This window comes from Carcharhinus amblyrhynchos, chromosome 3 (genome assembly GCF_965287045.1).
Source record: "Carcharhinus amblyrhynchos chromosome 3, sCarAmb.v2.hapA, whole genome shotgun sequence".
Taxonomy (NCBI): Eukaryota; Metazoa; Chordata; class Chondrichthyes; order Carcharhiniformes; family Carcharhinidae; genus Carcharhinus; species Carcharhinus amblyrhynchos.
Window position 1 is genome coordinate 4,367,712 of NC_137326.1, and position 23,368 is coordinate 4,391,079.

The 23,368-nt window shown below is 42.3% G+C and overlaps 1 protein-coding gene across 1 annotated transcript in view; it reads left to right on the forward strand.

The window, feature by feature from the left end:
• Positions 1 to 22,941, forward strand: part of ruvbl1 (RuvB-like AAA ATPase 1) — a 59,179-nt gene extending 36,238 nt beyond the window's left edge. Inside the window, exons 8-11 of the mRNA XM_080218638.1 lie at positions 2,605 to 2,803; positions 5,674 to 5,776; positions 19,393 to 19,484; positions 21,507 to 22,941. Coding sequence (XP_080074764.1) covers positions 2,605 to 2,803; positions 5,674 to 5,776; positions 19,393 to 19,484; positions 21,507 to 21,666 — 554 coding nt within the window. The 3' untranslated portion in view covers positions 21,667 to 22,941. The remainder of the gene's footprint in view (positions 1 to 2,604; positions 2,804 to 5,673; positions 5,777 to 19,392; positions 19,485 to 21,506) is intronic.
• The last annotated feature ends 427 nt before the right edge of the window (positions 22,942 to 23,368 follow it).

The following is a 23,368-nucleotide window of genomic DNA, read 5'->3' on the forward strand; positions in this document are numbered from 1 at the left end:
CGAGGGTGTTAAGTGCCTAGATTGCACTGCCAGAGAAGGTGATAGAAGCAGATACAATAGCAAAGTTTAAGAGGAATCTTGATAGATACATGAATAGGTAGCGAATAGAGGGATACTGACTCCACAGAGGCAAAAGGTCTTCAGTTTAGAAAGTTTTCATGTATTGGCACAGGCTTTGTGGGCTGAAGGGCCAATTCATGGTCTGTACTGTTCTTCGTTCCAATTGTAATCACTAGATAAAAGATACTGGGAAAGCTACTTGAACTAAAAGTTGACAAGTCCTGTGGGCCTGTTGGCTTTCATCCTAGGGTCATAAAAGAAGTGGCTGCAGTCACAATAGATGCATTGGTTGTGATCTTCCAAAATTCCCTAGATTCTGGAAGGTCCCAAAAGCTTGCAAAATTGTTAGAGTGGCACAGTGGTTAGCTGCTTCACAGCACCAGGGACCTGGGTTCGATTCTTGGTTTGGGTCACTGTCTGTGTGGAGTCTGCATGTTCTCCCTGTGTCTGCATGGGTTTCCTCCGGGTGCTCTGGTTTCCTCCCACAGTCCAAAAGTCTGCTGGTTAGGTGCATTGGCTGTGCTAAATTCTCCTTCAGTGTACTTGAACAGGTGCTGAAGTGTGGCGACTAAGGGATTTTCACAGTAACTTTATTGTAGTGTTAATGTAAGCCTACTTGTGACACTAATAAATAAACTTAAACTTTAATGTAACACCTCTATTCAAACAATAAGGAGCCAAAAAGCAGGAAACTATAAGCCTGTTAGCCTAAAGTCTTTCATGGAGAAATTGCTGGAACCCATACTTAAGGTGGTAATAGGACATTTAAAAAATTATAAATCAGGTAGGGTCAACATGGTTTTGAGAATGGGAAATCAAGTTTGTCTAATTTATTTGAATTGTTTGAGGAAGTAACAAGCAACATGGATAAAGGAGAACCTGCAAATGCGATGCACTTGGATTTCCACATCAAATGATGCTTCACAAGATGAGAGCTCATGGTGTATGGGGTAACATATCAGCATAGATAGAGAATAGGTTAGCTAACATGGACCAGAGTAGGGATAAATGGGTCATTTTCAAGTTGGCAAGCTGTTACTAGTGAAGTGCCACAGAGATTTGTGCTGGGGCCCCAACTATTTACAATCTATATCAGTGACATAGATGAAGAAATTGAATGTGTGGTAGCTAAATTTGTTGATGAGACAAAGGTAGGAAAGTAAGTTGTCAAGAAGACATAGAGCAGAATTTTACCTGCACAACCACTCAAGATTTGTACGATCCCACCCGAGGCCAATGGAGAATGCCGTTCTCTAAGCCTGAACCGCCCCTGAAATCAGAGCAGGTGTGCCAGTAAAATTTTGGCCATAGTGTCTACAGAGGGATTTAGGTAGGTTAATTGAATGGACAAAAAATTGACAGATGGAGCATAATGTGGGGAAAATGTGAACTTTTCCACTTTGGAAGAAGAAAACACAAAAATATTATTTGAATAATAGAATGCAGAACTCTACAATAAAGAGGGATTTCGGCACCCTGGTAAATGAATCACAAAAAGTTGGTACGCAGGCACAGCAAGTAATTAGGAACAGAAACGGAATGTTTGTGTTTATTGCAAGGGGAATGAAATATAAAAGTAGGGAAATTAAGCAAAAGTTGAACAGGGCATTGGTGAGCCTACATCTGGAATAGTGTGTACAGTTTCAGTCTCCTTCCTTAAGAAAATGTATAATTGCATTAGTAGCAGTTCAGAGAAGGTTCATTCAACTGATTCCTGGAGTGAAGAGGAAAGGTAGAATAGGCTGGGCCTTTACTCACTGGAGCTCAGAAGAATGAGGTGATCTGATTGAAACATTACAAGACCCTGAAGGAACTTGACAGAGTGCAGTCTGAGAGGACGTTCCCCCTTGTGGGGAAATCATGAACCAGGAGATAAATGTTAAAAATTAAAGGTCCCTCATTTAAAACTGAGAAAGAGAAGTATTTTCTCTGAGGGTTGTGAGTTTGCAAAATTCTCTTTCCAGAGAACAATGGAGGCTGAGCCATTGAATATATTCCAGGCAGAGTGAGATTTTTAATCTCTATGTAATCAAGAGTTATAGGAGAGAGGCAGGAAAGTGGTGTTGGGGTCACAATCAGATCAGCTGTGATTTTACAGGGTGGCAGAGTAGGTTGCGGGCTGAACAGTGTATTCCTGCTTCTCATTTATTTATTTTTGTATTAACAAAGTGTTCAACCACAGAGGACACGCCAGGCAAACCCATTCCAGTCATAATCCAATCTGTCCAGCAGTGGTCATTGGATGGAGCTCTGAAACCAGTCAGTCTGTCTTTTGAGATCCCTAAGGTATTGAGGCCAATTGTAATGCTTCAAATGAATGAAAAACCTTCAAGTCTGTATAGCCTAGTGTCATGTGATATAGCATAATGTGGCAATCACTATATAATGTGTCTCATGAAGCATGGGGTTGGTGATGTACTTGGCTGCACCCTGGCTGGGAAAAAGAGTCCTTTTGCATGTTTGTATGAATCAGTACCAAAGAAAAACCTTTAAAAAAAATTATTCCTCACTTCCTATAATTAGAAAGTAACTTTTGCATTGCAGACAAACTGCGAGGTGAGATTAACAAGGTTGTTAACAAGTACATCGATCAAGGCATCGCTGAATTGGTACCAGGGGTTCTTTTCATCGATGAAGTTCCTATGCTCGACATTGAATGCTTCACTTACCTACACCGAGCACTCGAGTCCAGCATTGCTCCCATCGTTATTTTTGCTACGAATAGAGGAAACTGTGTTGTCAGGTAAGTCGTGTATAGAGTGCGAACTTTATTCCTCTGTGATTCCACCCCCCACCCCCAACCCTTTCATAAATAGAGGAGATATCTCTTTATCTTCACTGCCTGGGAGGTATTTTCCCACTTGTTACAAAATCTATCACGAGTTATTTAAAGAAAACCCAATCCACTCCACTAGATTATTACCCTGCGCTGAAAATGGAACTCTATCTTGGAGTATTTTTCAAGGCAGGATTAACATATATACACAAAATGCTGAATCAACAGCAAAAGCTTGTAGCGTGGAAAGAATTTGGTCCTGTCCCATAAGAGAGGGTCAGTTCAGGAAGACTTAATCCATTACCGCATCTAATTGTTCTTTAAATGCTTCCAGGATTTGGCTCCATTTCCCCTACCTTGCAGTATAGTTCATCTGCTGATTGCTCTTTGTGAATAACTTCTCAAAATTGCCATTTCCTAGTTTGAACTGTGCCTCCTGTCCTGGTGTCACAGTTCAGATTAAAATAGTTTGGATTTACCTTTCCTGTGCTGATACTGATCTGATAGACAATTCAATCACCTTGTGGTTGCATCCTTTCAGAACTGAAAACCCAAGAATCTTACTTTGCAGTTCAGTTCTGTAATAGTACAGATCAATCTCATGGCACTTTTTTGATTAGTCTCCAGGGTTTGAATGTATCCTGCATGTCTTGGAGTGCTCTGCAAAATCATAGGAAGGATATAATTGATATAATGAGAGGTTGGAGTGATGACTTGCTTATCCGAAATACAAGCAATCAGGAAAGCTTAAGGAAATGAAGTTTGTTTTCGTTTTGGGAAGCCTTTGGAAAAACTTAAGCTGAGTTTTTCCAGGGCTATAAAGGGAATTTATAAAACTGATTCAGACAAATGACTCCCATGTGGTGAAGGATCAATTTGCAGTTTAAACTGGGGAAATTGGGTGAGAACGAGCGACTGAGGGAGGAAAGTCTGAAGGGCTGCTTTCCTGCAGCTTTGAATTAGCACCAATAATAGCTTCACAATCCAGTTTGGTATTTTGTAAGAGCTGGTGAATATGGTCAGAAGGAAGGTAGATGAAATTAATATTTTTCATATGTGGGTTGATTGTACTTAGTCCTGATCATCAATTTAATTACATGTATTTTTCTTGGTGGCAGTTCCCATCCATCTGACAAGCTAGTTTAAACCCAGCCCAACAGTACCAGCAATTCTCCCTGCGAGTATGTTGATTACAATCCTGCTGAGATGTAAGATGTGCTTGTGCTACCAAATAAACCTGTTGGACTTTAACCTAGAGTTCTGAGACTTCTTACTGTGTCTACCCCAGCCCAACGCTGGCATCTCTACATCAAGATGTAACTCGTCCAGCTTGTCATACAGTTTTACCGCACAAATAAAGGACAGTTGGCCCATCACATCTGTAAAAAGTCTGACAACACCAGGTTTAAGTCTAACCGATTTATTTGATAGTATACTCGCTAGCTTTTGGGGTTAGTCCCAACTCCGGCATATCCACACCATCATATCTGACCAGCCATCAAGCATTATCCATTCTAATCCAATTGTTCTGTAACCTTGTGTGCTTCCATTCAAAATAAATGGATCAGGAAGGCTATCTAAATAAATCTGCCTGGAAACAGTCTAAAATTTCCCACTGCAACACCCACTTGTTACTTCAATGCTTTACCCCCATCTAGAAGACATAGTGGGCCTTCCAACAAACTCTGTGTCTTTGTAATCTCAATAATAGCATCAGCTGACAATCCATTTCTTGAAACCATGACAAGACTGTTTGTATTCCAAGGAGCACCCAGATAACGCAGTGTGGTGAACCTGTGATCTCCCTGACCTGTGTAGCTTAATACCACCTTAATACCAATGATAGCCAAGTTCCACATGCATGAGGATGGCCACAACAGGATCTTGGTTCATGTCACACTACATGTAACCCCCACCATTTGCCCTGGGCTTGCAAAATCTCACTAACTGTCCTGGCTTGAGGCAATTCACACTCCTTTAACCTGTGGTGATCCCTCTCTCCACTCGCACTGTTTGTACTTGTAAAGACTTGCATTTCAACTATGATCTCGCAATTGCGTCTTTGTCTATATATGCCATGTATATGAACCCACCTCTCCACTCACCTGATGAAGGAGCAGCACTCCAAAAGCTCGTAATTCCAAATAAACCTTTTGGATTTTAACCTGATGTTGCGAGACTTCTTACTGTGCCCACCCCAGTTTGACGCCGACATCTCCACGTCATTAATCCCACCTAATATAGTGGGTGGATGGGGAATGATAGTTGCCCTCTATGCTGTCGCACATTTGGATTGAAGAGTTTCCAGTTAACCTGAAGACTTGAGTAGTGTGGCATGGTAACTGGCACAGTTATGTGCCTTGCCAATTATGCGATCATGTCTGCTAATTAAATTTTCAGAGGTTTTGTTGGCCAAGGGAATGGATGAAACAGATAGGAGATTCCTGTGATGTGTTGGCATGGCACCATCTAGTGGTTCAGTTCTGCTTTTTATAACATTCTCTTCCACAAAAACAAAGATTTCTTTGAACTCCAGCAGTGTTAGCATCGAGATGGATTGAGTCTACTTGAAATTTTAATCTATATGTAAATTTAATGTAATACAATTAACTAAATGGAATTACTGGGACTTGACAGCTTTTACATACAATTTATAATTCAATTCATAATCTAAATGGGAAATGGTCTATTTAAATGGCTGTTCTATTACTTTTTTTAAAGGAAGAAAAGCTTTATTCCAAAAATGATGTGGAAATTCAGGCATGTTGCCAATGATCTGTAGCTTTCATCCAGTTATGTACTGTTCATTAAAATGAGCCTTGTGTTGCTTTTTCCAGGGGTACAGAGGATATTGTATCACCTCATGGAATTCCACTCGATCTTTTGGACCGTGTCATGATCATCAGGACAATGTTGTACACCCCAGATGAGATGATGCAGGTAGGAACTACTACTTATGTGGCGGAGGGAGAAAATTGCCTTTGTCTTTACTGGAATTCACCTATGCTTGCTGATGTGCCTGTAGCCTTGGATATATCACCCATAGTAACTAATGGAGTGCTGATAGGCTAGTGGGACATGGTGGGGTTGATGGAATTGGCCCCTCTTCTATGACCCTCCACCCACCTTGTTCCGTCACATTTTTATTAAGGGACAGAATTCTGTGGGCACAGGATCAGGTAGTTTCTCTAGAAAAGCTAATGTTTCAGGCTAATGGCCTTTCCTCATGTCACTGATCTGATATGATCTCACAAACTTTGCCTTATTTGCTGAACATGTCCAGCATTTTCTTTTTTTTAATTCACCTTTATCTGAACTTTGAAAAGTAAGTAATAGTTTGTTTATTTAATCTCAAGTAAGGCTTACATTAACGCTACAATGAAGTTACTGTGAATTCCCCTAGTCACCACCATCCGGCACCTGGAGGAAACCCCACAGACATGGGGAGAACTCCACGCAGACAGTGACCCAAGCCGGGAATCATACCCAGGTCCCTGGCGCTGTGAGGCAGCAGTGCTAATCACTGTGCTACCATGCCTTGAAAAAATTGAAAGCTAAATGGAGGAATATGAGTATCATAAAGGCAGATGGGGAGAGAAACAGAAGAGGATGAAGATAAAGTAAAGTAGAAGTTACAGAAGCATTGAGAATGTGAAAACGATCCAGATGGTGGTATGGCAGAAACATTTGAGAGCATTGCAGAAAAACGAGTTGAAAGCAATAGGAATAACAAGAGATTTGGAGTGACAAAAAATTAGGCACAGTGAAGGAAGAGAACATTTTGAATTTTTCTCTGGGAGATGTGCTAGATTCCATCATACAGTTGTCCAGTACGTAGCCTTAATACCCCTGTTTCAAAAACAGATCCATGATTCTTCATGAGACCTTCAGTTTGGCTTCTAATTTATGGTGACTCTTTGTACAAAAATCACAAAGCATTTAATTTTGTATGATTATCTTTAATCGCATCAAGCTGATTATGGTCAATCAATAATTGCTTCAGATGCAAGCAAGATGTGAGAGAAAAAAATCTGTGTTACTTATACTAAATGTTCTTTCACAGCGCAAGCAGAGATGGGGTGAACATTTATAAACTCACCCTCACCCTGTACTGAAACCTCAGCGACAGCAATTTCTTCTGTCCTCTGGTATTCCAGCCTTAGAGTTGGAATTATATGATCATTCCCTCACTGTCACTGGATCAAAATTCTGAGGCTGTTTTCCTAACAGCACGGTGGGAGCAGCACATGGACTGGTTTGATTTATTATTGTCACATGTATTAGTAGTATACAGTGAAAAGTATTATTTCTTGCAGACAAGGCATATAGTACATAGGGAAGGAAAGTGCAGAATGTAGTGTTACAGTCATAGCTAGGGTGTAGAGAAAGACCAACTTAATGCAAGGTAGGTCCATTCAAAAGTCTGATGGCAACAGGGAAGAAGCTGTTCTTCCCTAGTAAGTGATCTCAGACTTTTGTATCTTTTTCCTAACAGAAGAAGTTGGAAGAGAGAATGTCTGGGTTGCGTGGGGTGCTTGATTATGCTGGCAGCTTTTCCGAGGCAGTGGGAAGTGTAGATAGTGGTAATGGATGGGAGGCTGGTTTGACTGATGGACTGAGCTTTGTTCACAATTCTTGATAGTTTCTTGCAGTTTTGGGCAGAGCAGGAGCTATACCAGGCTGTGATACAACCAGAAAGAATGCTTTCTATGGTGCATCTATAGAAGTTGGTGAAAGCTGTAACAAACAAGCCAAATTTCTTTAGTCTGCTGAGAAAGTAGAGGTGTTGGTGAGCTTTCTTAACTATAGCATCTGCATGGAGGGACCAGGACAGGTTCTTAGTGATGTGGACACCTAAAACCTTGTAGCATTCGATCATTTCTACTGCATCCCTATTGATGTAGACGGACATGGCCTCCACTAGGGTCCCTGAAGTTGGTGACCATTTCCTTCATTTTGTTGACATCCAGGCAGAGATTATTATCGTCATACCAGTTCACCAGATTCTCTGTCTCTTTCCTGTACTCCATCTTGTCGTTGTTTGAGATCCAACCCACTACGGTGGTGTCATCAGCAAACTTGTAAATTGAGTTGGAAGGGAATTTGGCCGCACAGTCATAGGTGTATAAGGAGTGTAGTAAGCGGCTGAGAACACAATCTTGTGGGGCGTCAGTGTTAAGGATGATCGTGGAGGAGGTGTTGATCGTGGAGATGATCGTGGAAGAGGTGGCATTGTGACACAGTGGTTAGCACTCCTGCCTCACAGCACCAGGGACCTGGGTTCGATTCCCAGCTTGGGTTGCTGTCTGTGTGGAACTTGCACCTTCTCCCTATGTCTGTGTGGGTTTCCTCTGGGTGCTCCAGTTTCCTCCCACAGTCCAATCAATGTGCTGATTAGGTGCATTAGCCATGCTAAATTCTCCCTCAGTGTACTCAACAGGCCCCGGAGTGTGGTGACTAGGGGATTTTCATAGTAACTTCATTGCAGTATGAATGTAAGCCTATTTGTGATTAATAAATAAACTTTAACTTTACTTTGTTACCTACCCTTACTGACTGCAGTCGGTGGTTAAGTAAGTCTAGGTATCAGTTGCAGAGGGAGGAGCTGAGCCCTATGCCATGGAGTTTGGAGATGAGATTTGCGGAGGTTTAAGAAGGCAGCTTACCCAACCACCCTCTCGAGGGCGATTAGGGATGGGCAGTAAAAGCCAGCATCTAGCCATGGGCTCCCACATCCCCTGAAAGAATAAATAAAAGGGGGTTGCATGAAATTATTGCATGAATCCTTGTTTTAGGTGAACAGACGCTAAAGCTATTTCAGAAATTGCAGCTGAACATGTTTAGGTAGTTGACAGGACTGCGGTTAGTGTGCACATTTGATTTTCTTTGTTTCATATTTTCAATATTTTCTTGGCTCTGAAAGCTCAGACTGCTCAAAGCATTTTCAGAAGAACAGGTGAAGCAAGACTTGGAAGCAAATTGTGTTGTATATTTACTGCTTGGTTTCCTGACTTCAATGATTAGTAGCTGAGGTCAATCACAAGAATATAAATTGAGCAAGATTAGTATGACTGGATGAAGCAGTGACTTGGATTCTGGCCTTTGGCCAATGCAAGCAGAGCCCAGTAGTATCCCATTCCGGTGGGATGAAAGTTTCCTCTGTCTGTAGCAGTCCTTCATGAAAAGGCTTTTGCTTAACCTTCTAAAACTGACAATTCCAGCAATAAATTCACAAAATCACTTCTGTGGGAAATGGAGAGTAGTCACCGTACTGCCATATATTGCTGGGACAGTGTAGAAAAAGCTTTACTCTGTATCTAACCCTGTGCTGTACCTGTCCTGGGAGTGTTTGATGAGGGACAGTGTAGAGGGAGCTTTACTCTGTATCTAACCCTGTGCTGTACCTGTCCTGGGAGTGTTTGATGGGGGACAGTGTAGAGGGAGCTTTACTCTGTATCTAACCCCGTGCTGTACCTGTCCTGGGAGTGTTTGATGGGGGACAGTGTAGAGGGAGCTTTACTCTGTATCTAACCCTGTGCAGTACCTGATTTGAGAGTATTTGTGGCAACCAATGGATTCTAAAATAGAAAATCTTTCTACTATCCTTCATCAATCTCCCTCTGATGAAAAAAATACAAAACAAAAAATATCATCAATTGTAATGATTTTAGATTTAATAATTACAATGTAAGAAAACCAGATTTGTCCTTATCTTGTATATTCTTGCAGCTAAAATAATTATCTTTGGTACTTGTCAATAATAATAGCTTTATAATGTTCAACGGCTTGCAAGTGGGAAGAATGCTGACTGTTAATAGCTGACATAGAGCTAGTCTGAATCATTCAACAGCCCAACATCAGCAGCACAAGTGATAAGGACTTCCTGGATAATGATGCTATGTGTAGCATCATAGAGATAAGTCCAGGAGTGAGAGTTTCATATAATGCCAGTTATTTTTCACTCTGGCACCATTGTAAACAAGAAAGTAGTGAAGCGATTACGATAAACTAAATCAATAAACAACGTTTAGTCGTTTCACAAGGTGTAGCGGGTTATACAGACCTTTTATATAGACGTTTAACCAAACATTAGCTGCACAAAAAAAAATGCAGTGAATGCTCGATACATCTCTGTTTGATTTCAGTGAAAGCCGAATGTGTCTTCTTTCTTCTGCTTTTATTATCTACTTGCACCTTCTTCCCCCGCCCCTATTTAGCGTAAAGATAAAGCTGGAAAGAAAGAATCCATGGCCTCATGCATGAGGCGCCTCATCAATCACTAAGTCGCTAAAAAACAGGAAATCCAACCTTAATGCGCACTGCTTCACTTGCTGCCATTTCTGTAGAAAGGAGGAACATGGGAAGCAGAAATTTTGAGAGTGGAGAGGGAGAGATTGGATGTTGGAGAAGAGGGGGACATCACTTGGAAGCTCAAGTCAAAAGAAAAGTGGGAATCTGAGCCAAAGAAGCCAGGCTGAGGCAGGAGACCTGGAGTTTGAGGGGCAGACCATGCTGGAAGGCAGAACGGAGAGGGGGATTGAATGGGGCTAAGAGCAGATTCATGAGCTCCCCAGAGAGAACTTCAGTGCTGCCCCAAAACAAGGACTAATTTTCAAGCAGGTCCCATTACTTTCAAGAAACAAATAACAACCTCCATTTGGATTCTTTGACGTGAACAGATCCCATACTTGTGTTAAGTTATTACTTGTACTTTTAATTCACCCTTGCAAGTTCTTTTCAGTCCTGTTCGAAGGAAATATATTTGTATTTGAGTATCTGCACTGTTGTTGCCACTTGCAAAAGCTGTATCAAGTGCTAAACAAGTTAGAATCTGAAGCAGAAGACACAGTGGCACACCTGGCTTCAATTCCCACTTGGGTGACTGCCTAATTGAAGTCTGCACATTCTCCCCATGTCTGCATGGGTTTTCTCTGGGTGCTTCAGCTTTCTCCTGCAGTGCAAAAGGCGTGCTGGTTAGGTGCATTGGCCATGCTAAGTTCTTCAGTGTACCCAAACAGGCGCCAGAGTGTGGTGACGAGGGGATTTTCTCAGTAACTTCTTTGCAGTGTTAATGTAAGCCTACTTGTGACAGTAATAAATAGACTTTATTGAGTAATGGCACAGTCAGTAATGTTACCAAAAGTCTTGTGTTACATTACCAATCATACACCAAAGTACTTTACTGGAAACCACGACTCTGTAAAGCTGGTCTGTGATGATCAATTTTTCACCTGCGTAAGTACAGTCGTCACCAATCAGACCGAGACAGCCTCACCTCATTTCTCAATGAGTAAACACGGAGTATTAAGCAATGTAGACCAAAAGGTTGAAATTTTGATCCCTGCTCTAGCTAAAGTTGGCTGACCCGACCAGGCTGCGGTTACTGGACTCCATGTCTCTGGCCAAAGGGGTGAAAAAGATCAGCATTGATATGACATGTAGTCGTAACATCAAGATGTCTCAAAGTGCTTCGCTGTTAATTAATCGCCTATTGAAATGCGTTCACTTATATCAGCATATGTGTTTGCCAGTTTTGCAAATAAAATCTGACAATCAGTGAATAAGATTGGGCTTTGTAATTTGGTAATGTTAGTCACGCTGTTGGGAAAACCACTTCCTCTACAAACAATACCATGAACTTTTTAAAATCAATTTGAACACAAGAAAATAAAAAAGAACCTTTCTATAGCACCTTTCATGGCCATAAGGCATTCAAAAGTACTTTGAAATCATTTTAAAGTGTGAGTGCTGTTGTACAACAACCAGAGATTGAGGCAAAAGTATTGGTCAGGTCATTGAGAGAACTCCCATGGTCTTCCTGGGATCTCATCTAAAAGTACATCACTCCCTCAGCTGACACTTGAGTGCAGTACTGAGATTGTTGTGCTGAAAGCCTGGAGTGGGTCTTGTATCATCAACCTTCTAACTCAAAGGTGAGGGTGCTATCAACTGAACCACAGCTGAAGAAGCAAACTCAGTTTAGTGTCTGACCTGAGAGCCCCTCCAATATTGCACTCCTTTCTCAGTACTGCACTAAATTGTCACCTTAAGATAATGGTATCATTGGGAAGGCAGTCAAGCATATTTTCCTGCTTCTGACCATGGTCCAGTGATGCCTGCTAGGAAACACATTGGGTAGAAACTGATTGGGTTCAGCTCTGATCTCCCTGCATATAAAGCATATAGGGTGGCACAGTGATTAGCACTTTTGCCTCACAGCGCCAGGACCCTGGGTTCAATCCCAGGCTCAGATCGCTGTCAGTGTGGGGTCTGCATGTTCTCCCCGTGTCTGCATGGGTTTCCTCCGGGTGCTCCGGTTTCCTCCCACAGTCTGATAGACGTGCTGGTTAGGTGCATCGGCTGTGCTAAATTCTCCCTCAGTGTACCCGAACAGGCGCCAGAGTGTGGCGACTGGGGGATTTTCACAGCAACTTCATTGCAGTGTTAATGTAAGCTGACTTGTGGCACTAATAAAAAAAACTTTATAAACTTTAAACTTCAGGAGAAAAGGCATGACATGATTCAGGAGAAGTTTGAAACATTAGCCTATGCTGTTTCAGATCTTGATGTATATTTCAAACATTCTTGGCATTTTTCCTTTATTTCAAAAATGTATAGATCTATTCCGGTTATTTAATTCTTTGTATTGGAAGATGTAAAACGGTCTTTGAGTCCATCTTGACTGTGCCACAGTTGCAGAGAGAGTGCATTGAGATGCCAGAGTCTGAATTCAGCACTTCGTAAATGTAAAGTGTGCACTCTACTTGAGGCAATCCTCGGGGCTACAGACCACCAGGAGCAGGAATGTGGGATTACAGCTCTTTATCAACCAGCACAAACACAATGGGTTAAATGCCCTCCCCCCGCCTTTTGATTCTACCAGTTAGCAACACCCTCATTTTTATAATGCAAGCTCAAGGAACACAAGACTATAGAGAAAGAATTAAATAATTATTGCAAGGCAGTGATTGCACCTGAGGTTTAGTGGTTCACAAGTACAGTGACATAGTTCGTATTTTACTGGACTAGCAATTCAGAAAACTGAACTACTGATTTGTCAGTTTGGAGTTCAGATCCCACCCATGCCAGTTTGTGAATTCAAATCCAATTATTAAAATAAATCTGAAATGAGGAAAAAAGTTACTATCAGTGATGGCGATCGTGAAGGTATTGTACAAACCCATCTGGTTCACTAATGTCCTTTCGGCAATGAAATCTGTCTTTACCAAACTGGCCTATCTATGACTCCAGGCCCACATTGATGAGGTTGATTTTGAACTGCCTTATGAAATGGCCTAGTAAGTCACTAAGATCATTCATCATCTCTTTCAAGTGCATCTAGCGATGGGCAATAAACGCAGGCCTCGCCAGTAAAACCTACACTCTGTGAAGTTTTTAAAAAATTAACTGCACGGCAACATGGAAACTCTGCACTAAAATCATTTGCAGTGTCTGCAGTTTATTTCTCTGTAAACCTGCAGTATTGATTTCAGATACGTTAAATGTACTATAATTAGCTGTCATACCACCTAACCCTACTTAGGACTTTATGTAATTACAATTAGAGCTATTTGGATTAGTTAGTTCACTTCTCTTTACCTACTCTCTCTTCCTTTCCTGAAGTGTTGATGCCATCAATACAAGACTCGAGAACAGCTTCTTCCATGCTGCCATCAGACTTTTGTTTGGGCCTACCTTGTATTAAGTTGATTTTTCAATGACTGTAACACTATATTCTGCACCTGCTCCTTTCCTTCTCTCCTGCGTACTCTGTGAACAGTATGTTTTGTCTGCGTAGTGTGCAAGAAACAATATTTTTCACTGTATACCATTGCATGTGACAATAACAGATCAAATCAATATGTCATTAATAAATGCTCACCTTCAGAGCCCAGATAAGTGAATTGTTGAGCTATTTAACTGTGAAGGTCATTCGCAATCAGGCCTGATCTTCTCATCCAATGGTGTTATGTATTCTGCTTCCAACACTGGTTTCCTTGTCTCTTTAGTCTAAGGGCACCCAAACTAAATGTGGTATCTGTATACCTCTCCTGCTGAAATCAGATAACTGTGTGAAGCAGATGATTGAACCTGAGTCCTCCCTGGCTTGTATGGCTCAGTACCAGTTGTTTTTAAAGTAGGTTTACATTAACACTGCAATGAAATTACTGTGAAAATTCCCTAGTCACCACACTCCGGCACGTGTTCAGGTATGCTGAGGGAGAACTTAGCACGGCCAATGCACGTCTTTCAGACTGTGGGAGGAAACCCACACAGACAAGAGCAAAACCACACTGGTTGCCCTTACTCACTAGGTCTGTGAGTACACTTTGCTTTTTTTTAATGTCTTATGTAAGCTCAGGTGTAATAAAATGTGCATCAGGGAGTGCGGACTCTCTTAATTTAATCAAATTACTTGTACTTTGTGCTTTTTTGTATCTTCAGTGCCTTGACCTGTTGTGGTTAGATTGCATTTTTGTGATAGGTTCCCACTCCTGTGTTATGCCGTGTATATTTCTGTAAGGTGTGCTGAATAATGGAGGGTTACTGTCATTCAGAGCATAAAGTTTGAAATTTTACCTATACTGTGTTATCCATTTGCAGTCAGCACAGCATTTGCTCTCAAAAGTGGTCAAGATGGAGTTGGCTAGAATTCATGCTGTAGTGACCAGTGACACCTACCTGTGTATTTGTGTCTTCACCCAAGACAATGAGGATAATGATATGGCGTTCAGGGAGAGAGACTGTGAGGTTTTTGAGCAAATTGACATTGGGAAGGACAAGGAGGTGTTGGCAGCCTTAAAAGGTGGTAAATCTCCATGTCCAGATGAATTATCGCCGGGGATGGCCCAGTGGTTAGCACTGCTGCCTCACAGCACCAGGGACTCAGGTTCAATTCCCAGCTTGGGTCACTGAGTGGGGTCTGCACGTTCTCCCCGTGTCCACTTTCCTCCCACAGTCCAAAAGGCGTGATGGTTAGGTGCATTGACCTGAGTGTGGCAGTTAGGGGAATTTCACAGTAACTTAATTGGAGTGTTAATGTAAGTCTTACTTGTATTTAATAAATAAACTTTTATTTTAACTGTGCCCTAGGCTGCTGTGGGAGGCGAGGGATGAGCTTGCAGGGCTCTGTCCCAAATTTTTAATTCCCCTCTGGCCATGAAGGAGGTGCCAGACGACTGGAGAACAGCTAATGTGGTTCCGCTACTTAAGGGTTGTAGAGATAAACCAGGGAATGACAGACCAATGATTGTCATGTCAGTGGTAGGGAAACTATTATGAAAGAGAGCATCCATCTCCACTTGGAGAGGCAAAGCTTGATCAGGGATAGCCAGCATGGCTTCGTCAGAGGGAAGTCATGCCTAAAAAATTTGATTGAATTTTTGAGGAGGCGACCAAGTGTGTAGGTGAGGGTAGTACAGTTGGCGTAGTTTATATGGAATTCCAGCAAAACCTTTGACAAGGTCTCACATGGAAGACTTGTGAAGAAGGTAAACTGACGTGAGAAACAGGGTAATTTGATAAAGTGGATTCAAAATGGGCTCGGTCATAAGGGCCTTGACATAAGGTTGCTTTAGTGACTGGAAGCCAGTGGTGTACCACAGGGATCTGTGTTGGGCCTCCTATTATTGGTTATTTATATAAATGACATTGACTATGCGGGGGAAAGGTTTTTTAGTAAGTTTGCGGATGACACAAAGATTGGATGGGTGATTAACAGTGAGGTGGAGTATCTTAGGCTATAGGAAGATGGAGACGGAAAGGTCAAATGGGCGGACAATTGGCAGATGGAATTTAACCTTGAAAAGTGTGAGGTGATACACTTTCGAAGGAATAATTTGACACAGTAACATTCAATGAATGGTAAGACGTTAGGAAGTCCTGTGGAACAAAGGGACCTTGACGTGTATGTTCACAGTCTCTGAAAGCGGAAGGGCATGTTAGTAGGATGGGACACTTGCCTTTCTCAGTCGACACATAGATTACAACAGCAGGAAAGTTATGTTGGTATTGTATAGAACTCAGCTAGAGTACTGTGTGCAGTTCTGGTCACCACATTATTGGAAGGATGTGATTGCGGTGGAGGGAGTGCAGAGCAGATTCACCAGGATGCTGCCTGGCGTGAATGTTTAAGTTATGAAGACAGGTCGTGCAGGCTTGGTTTGTTTTTTGTTGGAGTAGTGAAGACTGAGGGGCGATAAGATTGCGAGATGTGGACAGAGTAGATAAGGACGAGCTGTTGCTTTTAGTTAAAGAGTCAGTCATGAGGGGACATAGGTTCAAGGTGAGGAGCAGGGGGTTTGGGGGATATGAGGAAAATCTTTTTTACCCAGAGGGTGGTGACGGTCTGGAATGTGCTGCCTGGGAGAGTGGTGGAGGTGGGTTGCCTCACGTCCTTTAAAAAGTACCTGGATGAGCACTCGGCACATCATAACGTTCAGAGCTATGGGCCAAATGCTGGCAGGTGGAATTTGATGGGAGTTCAGGTGTTTCTAATGTGTTGGTGTGAACTTGATGGGCTGAAGGGCCTCCTCTGAACTGTATGGTTCTATATGTAATGTGTGTATGGGCAAAATCAGGTTTGGCCTTTCCATAGTAGAATGGTCTGCCAGTGCCCCAGCACAAATGAAGAGAGTGGCTAGACCAAACTTGATATCCTTGTAAAGGGATTTACTCCCTGGTTAAGGAACATTATTGAGTGAGCATCGGAGTAAATACATGTCACTAGCATTGAGTCCTCGAGTCCAGTAGTTCTGATGAATGGCTATGTGAGTTGGAGGAAATGAGAGTGTCACCCATAACAGCAGGGACATTCAGCTCTAATGAGTTAAGCAGCAGCTGAAGAGAACGGAAGGAGTTGTGTATTCAGGGAGCTGGAACACAAGAGGCTGATCTGTGTAAGACCGTCTTTGCGAATCAAACAGTAAACTTATTTATGGAACCAATGTGTTTCTGTGATTTATCTGTTTGCAAGGAGGCTATAAGTGATGTGCATTATATCAAAGGTCATCGTACTATGTGTGTGCGTTCCAGCAAGGAGCTGGTGTAAATCAGATGTCTGCCTGTGAGGGATTAGTGAGTGTATGCAGGGGCAAGTGCATTAAGTCAGCACTGTTTAACTTTACACCATAATGTATGAAGTCCATTCTACTTTTGTTGAGAGCCACTGTTAGCACTTCAGAAAGTCATGTGCAAAGCCTATCTACAATAGATTCGTGGCCAAAAATTGGAAGTGACTGCAGGAAAGATAGTCTTGCATTTATTTACAGCTTCTCTGCTGTTTGGCCATTCACACCCTTTATTCTCTCTGGGAACAGCTATTAGCAGTCTTTTCCCCTGGTTTCTGTGGCTATGACTCATCTTTCATTCCCTCACCCTGCAGTATAAATATCTCCCACTTTCTATGCCTATTAGCTTTGTCAAAAGGGTCATCTGGACTCGAAACGTCAGCTCTTTTCTCTCCTTACAGATGCTGCCAGACCTGCTGAGGTTTTCCAGTGTTTTCTCTTTTGGTTTCAGATTCCAGCATCCGCAGTAATTTGCTTTTATCTTGCATTTATTTACCTCCTATCACAAGCTCAATATTCCAAAGTGCTTTACAATCGATGAAGTATTTTTGAAGAAATGTAGTGTTTAGGGTATGGAAGCATAGTGATGATGTGACTGGACTAATGATCCAGAGATTGACTTCAGATCTTACCGTGACAGCTGGTGAATTTAAGCTCAATTAAACAAATCAGAATAAGAAGATAGCCACAGTTCTAATGACCCTAAAACTACTGACCGCCATAAAAACCTAACTGGTTCACTAATGTCCCTTAGGAGGGAAATCTGCTGCCCTTACCTGGCCTGGCCTGGAGACCCATAGCAATGTGGTTAATTTTGACTTGTGCTCTGAGTTGAACTAGCAAGATACTTTATATTCAAAAAGGTGGCTGATCACCACCATCACAAGGGCAATTGGGGATGGGCAGTAAATGTTGATTTGGCTGAAGTTCACACCCCATTAATGAATAAATCATAATACAGCAGCCAATTTGTCTACAAGCGTTCTACAAATAACAATGAGGTAATGACCATATCATCTGCTTTTTTATGTGATTTGATATTGGCAGTACACTCAGTGCTGTGACGGTGGGGGGAAATCAGCACCAAGGTGGACTACTCTGCCAAAGCCACTCACATGAGCTCTGATGGGTAATAAGTAAGCCTGGCATTCAACACTCAGAGTGACCATCTAGAACTTCACATTTGGCCTGTTGTTTTAAGCTCTGCTCTTTCTGATGAGTTGAAGCACAGTGGCACAATGGTTACACTGTTGTCTCACAGCGCCAGGGTCCTGGGTTCAATTCTGGCCTTGGGTCACTGTCTGTGTGCAATTTGCACGTTCTCCCCATGTCTGCATGGGTTTCCTCCAGGTGCTTCAGTTTCCTCCCACGCTCCAAAGATGTGTGGTTAGGTCGATTGGCCATGCTAAATTACATGTAGTGTCAGGGGATTAGCAGGGTAAATACATGGGGTTACGCGCATTGGGCCTGGGTGGACTAGTTGTTGGTGCAGGCTCAGTGGGCAGAATGGCCTTCTGCAAAGGCAATCACACGGTAAGGATTTGGGATATAAACTGCTACAAGATATATTCTGCAGGCTGAATAAAAACACATGCTTGTTTACTCAGGGTTTCATTCCCGTCAATGCTGGGTTGCTAGTGGATCCACACTACCAAACAGCTATTCAACATAGTGCTCCAATACCTGCTATACACCGAGGGTGAGCTCAAACCAGTGTTTGTCAGTTTTCTGGCTGGGGATTACTTTATGACCACTCAATAACAAAAACTGTGGAAAGCGTTATGGCCCTGTTACATTGAACACCACCTCCCCAGCCCACCACTGCAACTCCCCAAAGGCTTTATTATGCTACTCAGTGCAGAGCGAGTATACAGGTCAGGAAGTTCCAGAGCTGAGTCCAGTTTCCACACCACCACCAACACCCAAGATGGAGGGAAACATTAACCAGCTTTCCAGTTCCTATCACTGCCGTAAATTGTATGTTAGATGTTTGTTGGGGACAGGATCCTGATTGGATATGATGGCCCCTGCAGTCAAATAGCATGTTAGCATGTCAGCACACTGGCCACAGATGACTAATGTCCAGTTGGGCGATGGGCAGCCTGGCTCCATGGAAACCTACCCAGTATAAGTCACCAGCAGAATGGAGTTGGTTTAAATCTTCTCAATGAGTGAAAAGCACCTTAGGTTTGTTTAAACAATTAAAACAACCCAGCCCTGTGTGAATGTAGATTTCTATCTATCTGCAATAGCCCTGCGGTTTTAGCAAATATGATGCAAATTCAGGCGAATCCATTGTTTTTAATTTAAATATTCCAGTCGCACTCTCTTATCTGCAGTCCTGAATAATCCGTTAGCCTTTGGCCCAGATAATCATCTGGTGGTGAGCAGGCCGTTAATTTGTGCTGACAGAAGGATGAATCACGCTGATTGTTGCAGGATCTGTTGTTCACTTTTCTTCAATCCTCCACTCTCCTTGCTGGGCAGATAATCAAGATCCGAGCACAGACAGAGGGCATCAGCATCAGTGAGGATGCTTTGCTTCACCTGGGGGAAATAGGCACGAAGACAACACTGCGGTGAGTACCTATTGCTGCTTTGTTAAGGAATAATGGCTCTTGTCCAGACCTTGATAATGTCATTTGCTTTTTTTTCTCTCTTTTGACCCTGGTGAGCAGGAATGATTTGCTGCTCTCTCTCCCTCCGATGACGCTTTCAGGAGCCCGAGACAAGGGTTTTAAATCATCTTCTACCTGCAGCCAAAAAACTCTTCACTGGCGGTATTTAATTTTAGCCAGCGCTGTAGAATAACAGTTTCAGTAATAGCTATTGGTTTTAGCTTGTCACAGGAAGATGAATGGTGCTGTAGGTAGGGGCCCTTGGGATTTGACACAAAAAGGTTTCTGTTTTTTCAACCAAAAAAAACTCCTCAAAAACAAAGGCCCTTAATGAAACCTTACAGTGTGATAACTGGCACAGATACCAGCAATCCAGAGCTTTTTGTACGTTTTGAAGGTTTTTGAACAGAGATATTTTCATAGAAGCACAGAGCACAAATTTATTGCCTTGGCATTCAATATTTGACATTCTTTCATTAACATCAACTGAGTGCTCGGAGTAGGTTTTGGCCATTCAGCCCTTCAAGCCTCCTTTTTTAAAATTCGTTTATGGGATGTGGGTGTCGCTAGTTAATGCCCACCCTTAATTGCCTTTGAGGAGAGAGTGATGAGCTGCCTTCTTGAACCTCTGCAATCCATTTGGTGTAGGCACAGCCATTGGTGTTCGGAAAGGAGTTCCAGGATTCCACTGGCAGCGAAGGAACAGCCAATATATTTATAAGTCAGGATGGTGAGTGGCTTGGAGGGATCTTCCAGGCGGTGGTGTTCCCATGTGTCTGCTGCCCTTGTCCTTCTAGATGGTAGTGGTCATGGACGCTGCCCAAGTGACCCTTGGCGAGTGTCTGCAGTGCATCGTGTAGATGGTACACACAGCTACCACTGTGTGTCGGTGGTGGAGGGAGTGAATATTAATGGAAGAGGTGCCAATCAAGCAGGCTGCTTTGCCTTGGTTGGTGTCAAGCTTCGAGTATTGTTGGAACTGCACTCAGCCAGGCAAATGTTGGTAATCCATTACACTCCTGATTAGATGGCAGACAGACTTTGGAGAATCAGGAAATGAATTACTTGTCAAAGAATTCCCAGTCTCTGACCTGCTGTTGTGATATTTATATGACTAGTCCAGTTCAGTTTCTGGTCAGTGGAAACCCCTGCAATGTTGGTAGCTCCAACATTGAATAAGATATTGGCTAATCTCAACTCCATCTTTCCATGCTTTTTCCATATCTCTTGATATCCTTAGTTTCCAAAAATCTTTTGACCTCTGTAATGAATATATTCAACAATGAAACATCCATAGGCTTCTGGGGTAGGGATTCCAAAATTGCTCCAGCCTCCTCCTCCTCCTCCTCCTCCTCCTCTGTCCCAAATAGCCAAGCTGTTATTCAGAGACTGATTGTAGTTTCCCCACCCAGGGGAAACATTCTCCCAGCATTTACCCTTCAAAATGTTAAATGTTTCAATGAAATCACACCTATCCTACATAAATATACACCTAATCTAAATCTCTTCACATAGACTAATCCAAGGTCCAGACAGGGAGACTAACTGGATTGCTGTTTGAAAGAACTGGTGTACACTCAATAGGCCAAATGATCTCCTCTGCGATTCAATAATGTACAAAAAGTCCTATTGAAGTACCACTTAGAGGCAGTGCTCATGGTCATAGAATTGTAAATGGTGAGTTTGTGACCTTCATAACAAAGGCTGTGAAGATCACAAAGGTTACAGGTAAATAGATTTACCACAACTGTGTCCCCTTTAATCCTTTCTCTAGGCCGCAAAGTTTAAGCTTCCTTCATTTTGTTTCCTAGCTGATTTTGGGAGTATTCTTGTTACTGGAATCTTCATCACCTCCGAGTTGTACTCTAAGTTTTGACGCAATATTTATTAATGAATTAATGAATTGCTTCTACACAATAGATGCAAGGACTAGGTAAGGAGCAGAGCTATGTTGAGGTTAATGGCTGTGTGCTTGTGACACAGGTACTCGGTGCAACTCCTGACCCCTGCCAACCTGCTGGCAAAGATCAACGGGAAAGATAGCATCGAGAAGGAGCACGTGGAGGAAATCAATGAACTGTTCTATGATGCCAAGTCATCGGCTAAGGTTCTTGCTGAACACCAAGAAAAGTACATGAAATGAGAAGCTTGGCACTGAACTGGCAATGTCAAACGGTGAATGCTGGGAATCCAAAATAAACCAGGGAACTGCTATGGAAATAGACCAAGTTTAGCAGCATCTGAAGGGAGGACATAGGGAACATTTGGCACTGAGTGGCTGTTAAAACAAATTCTCAAAATTTATTTGCTCAATAAATAATTTTTTTTTAAACAATCTCTGATTCTTTTTGCTGTCCAGGGACTTTGTATGAAGTGGGAATTTGTATGGGAAGTATGTTGGCCAGCTAGCCCTTGTGTCATAGTGTTGGACTCACTGTCACAACTACACTGTTATGGGTGGGTGTCAAGTGGAGTTCAGGCTGCAACATGTCAGTGGGTGAACAGATCATGGGGGAAGGCAACCCACACATGGTCATCCTAGTGCTACAGTGGTGTAGAAACAAGATCTGACCAGTCAATTTCTCAAGCTTGTTTTCTCATTATGGGTCTATATGCCTGAATATTTCTACATTTCAAAGAATAATCTAACATTGTGGCTCCGGTTTTGCAGTGAACTGTCTGAAATGAGAGAAAGTACTGGACTCCACACGTGGGCAGCAGGATGACCAAGCATCCTGGATTTTCCAGAATCTTTCCACAATTTGACCTTTCGTCCTGTGTCCCAAATCAGTCCTTCCTGGAATGCATTTTGTCTCAGATTTCTTCTTCTGCGGGAAGCTTTTGTTCTGGGTACACATTGGATGCGTTACCTTTTTCATTTGTGTGCATGCACCCAGCCTGGCAAGTAAGCTGCCCTACCCCCCAACCTGCCCCATCCCCAAATCATACAGGTCCAGAGCACCCTGACATTCATCAGTACACCCCATGTCAAAGTGCCTCTTGATGTTTTCACCAGATGTTGGTAACCCTCGTGCTCAGTTAAATGCAAAAATGCGGATGTTTGTCAACTTCCCCATAGGGTATGCTGTTGAAGGCTCCTTCAACTGCAATCAGATAAAACCATTGAACAGTTGAGAACTTCTAATTTCAAGCTCTCTGTCTCACTAAAATCCACTGAAAAAGTTACAACTTGTTGAATGAGTTTTAACTGGGTACTGGGTTTTTAATGGTGCGCTCAGTCTGTAATTACTGCTGAACAACCTCTGGGCCGGAAAAGCAAATATTCGTCAATTTTCAGGTTTCTCCATTATGCTAATTCTATATGTTTAGAAGTTGGTTTGATGTTTCTGCTTCATCTTAATTCCATGTGTATTTCCCAATCTTTATTTTGCTGTCTGTAAATTGATATTAAAAAGTGATGGAAAACTTCCTGATTAACTGTCTATGAGCATTCTTCCACATGATTGGCTGTTGCTTTGCTTGATTGCATCATGGCTGATGGATGCTTACAGGTCTCTCTGTAATGGCAGGTTCACTTTTAGGGCAGTAAAAGTGAAACATGCCACAAGGATTGCTGAATCTTTGTTCCAGTTACTGCAACTGTGGTAGTGAGTTCCAAAGTCCAATTTCTGGTAAAGAAGTTTCTCTTGAATTCCCTATTAGATTCATTAGTGTCTATTTATACTTCTGGCACTAACTTTAGCCATTCAAGAAATGGAAGCATGTCTACATCTGCCCCATCGTGTCCTTTCATTGTCTTGATTATGTTACCCATCAGCCATCTAATTTCTCGAGGAAAAAGACTTGTCTATTCAGTCTTTCGCAATAGGTATAATCCCTCAGTT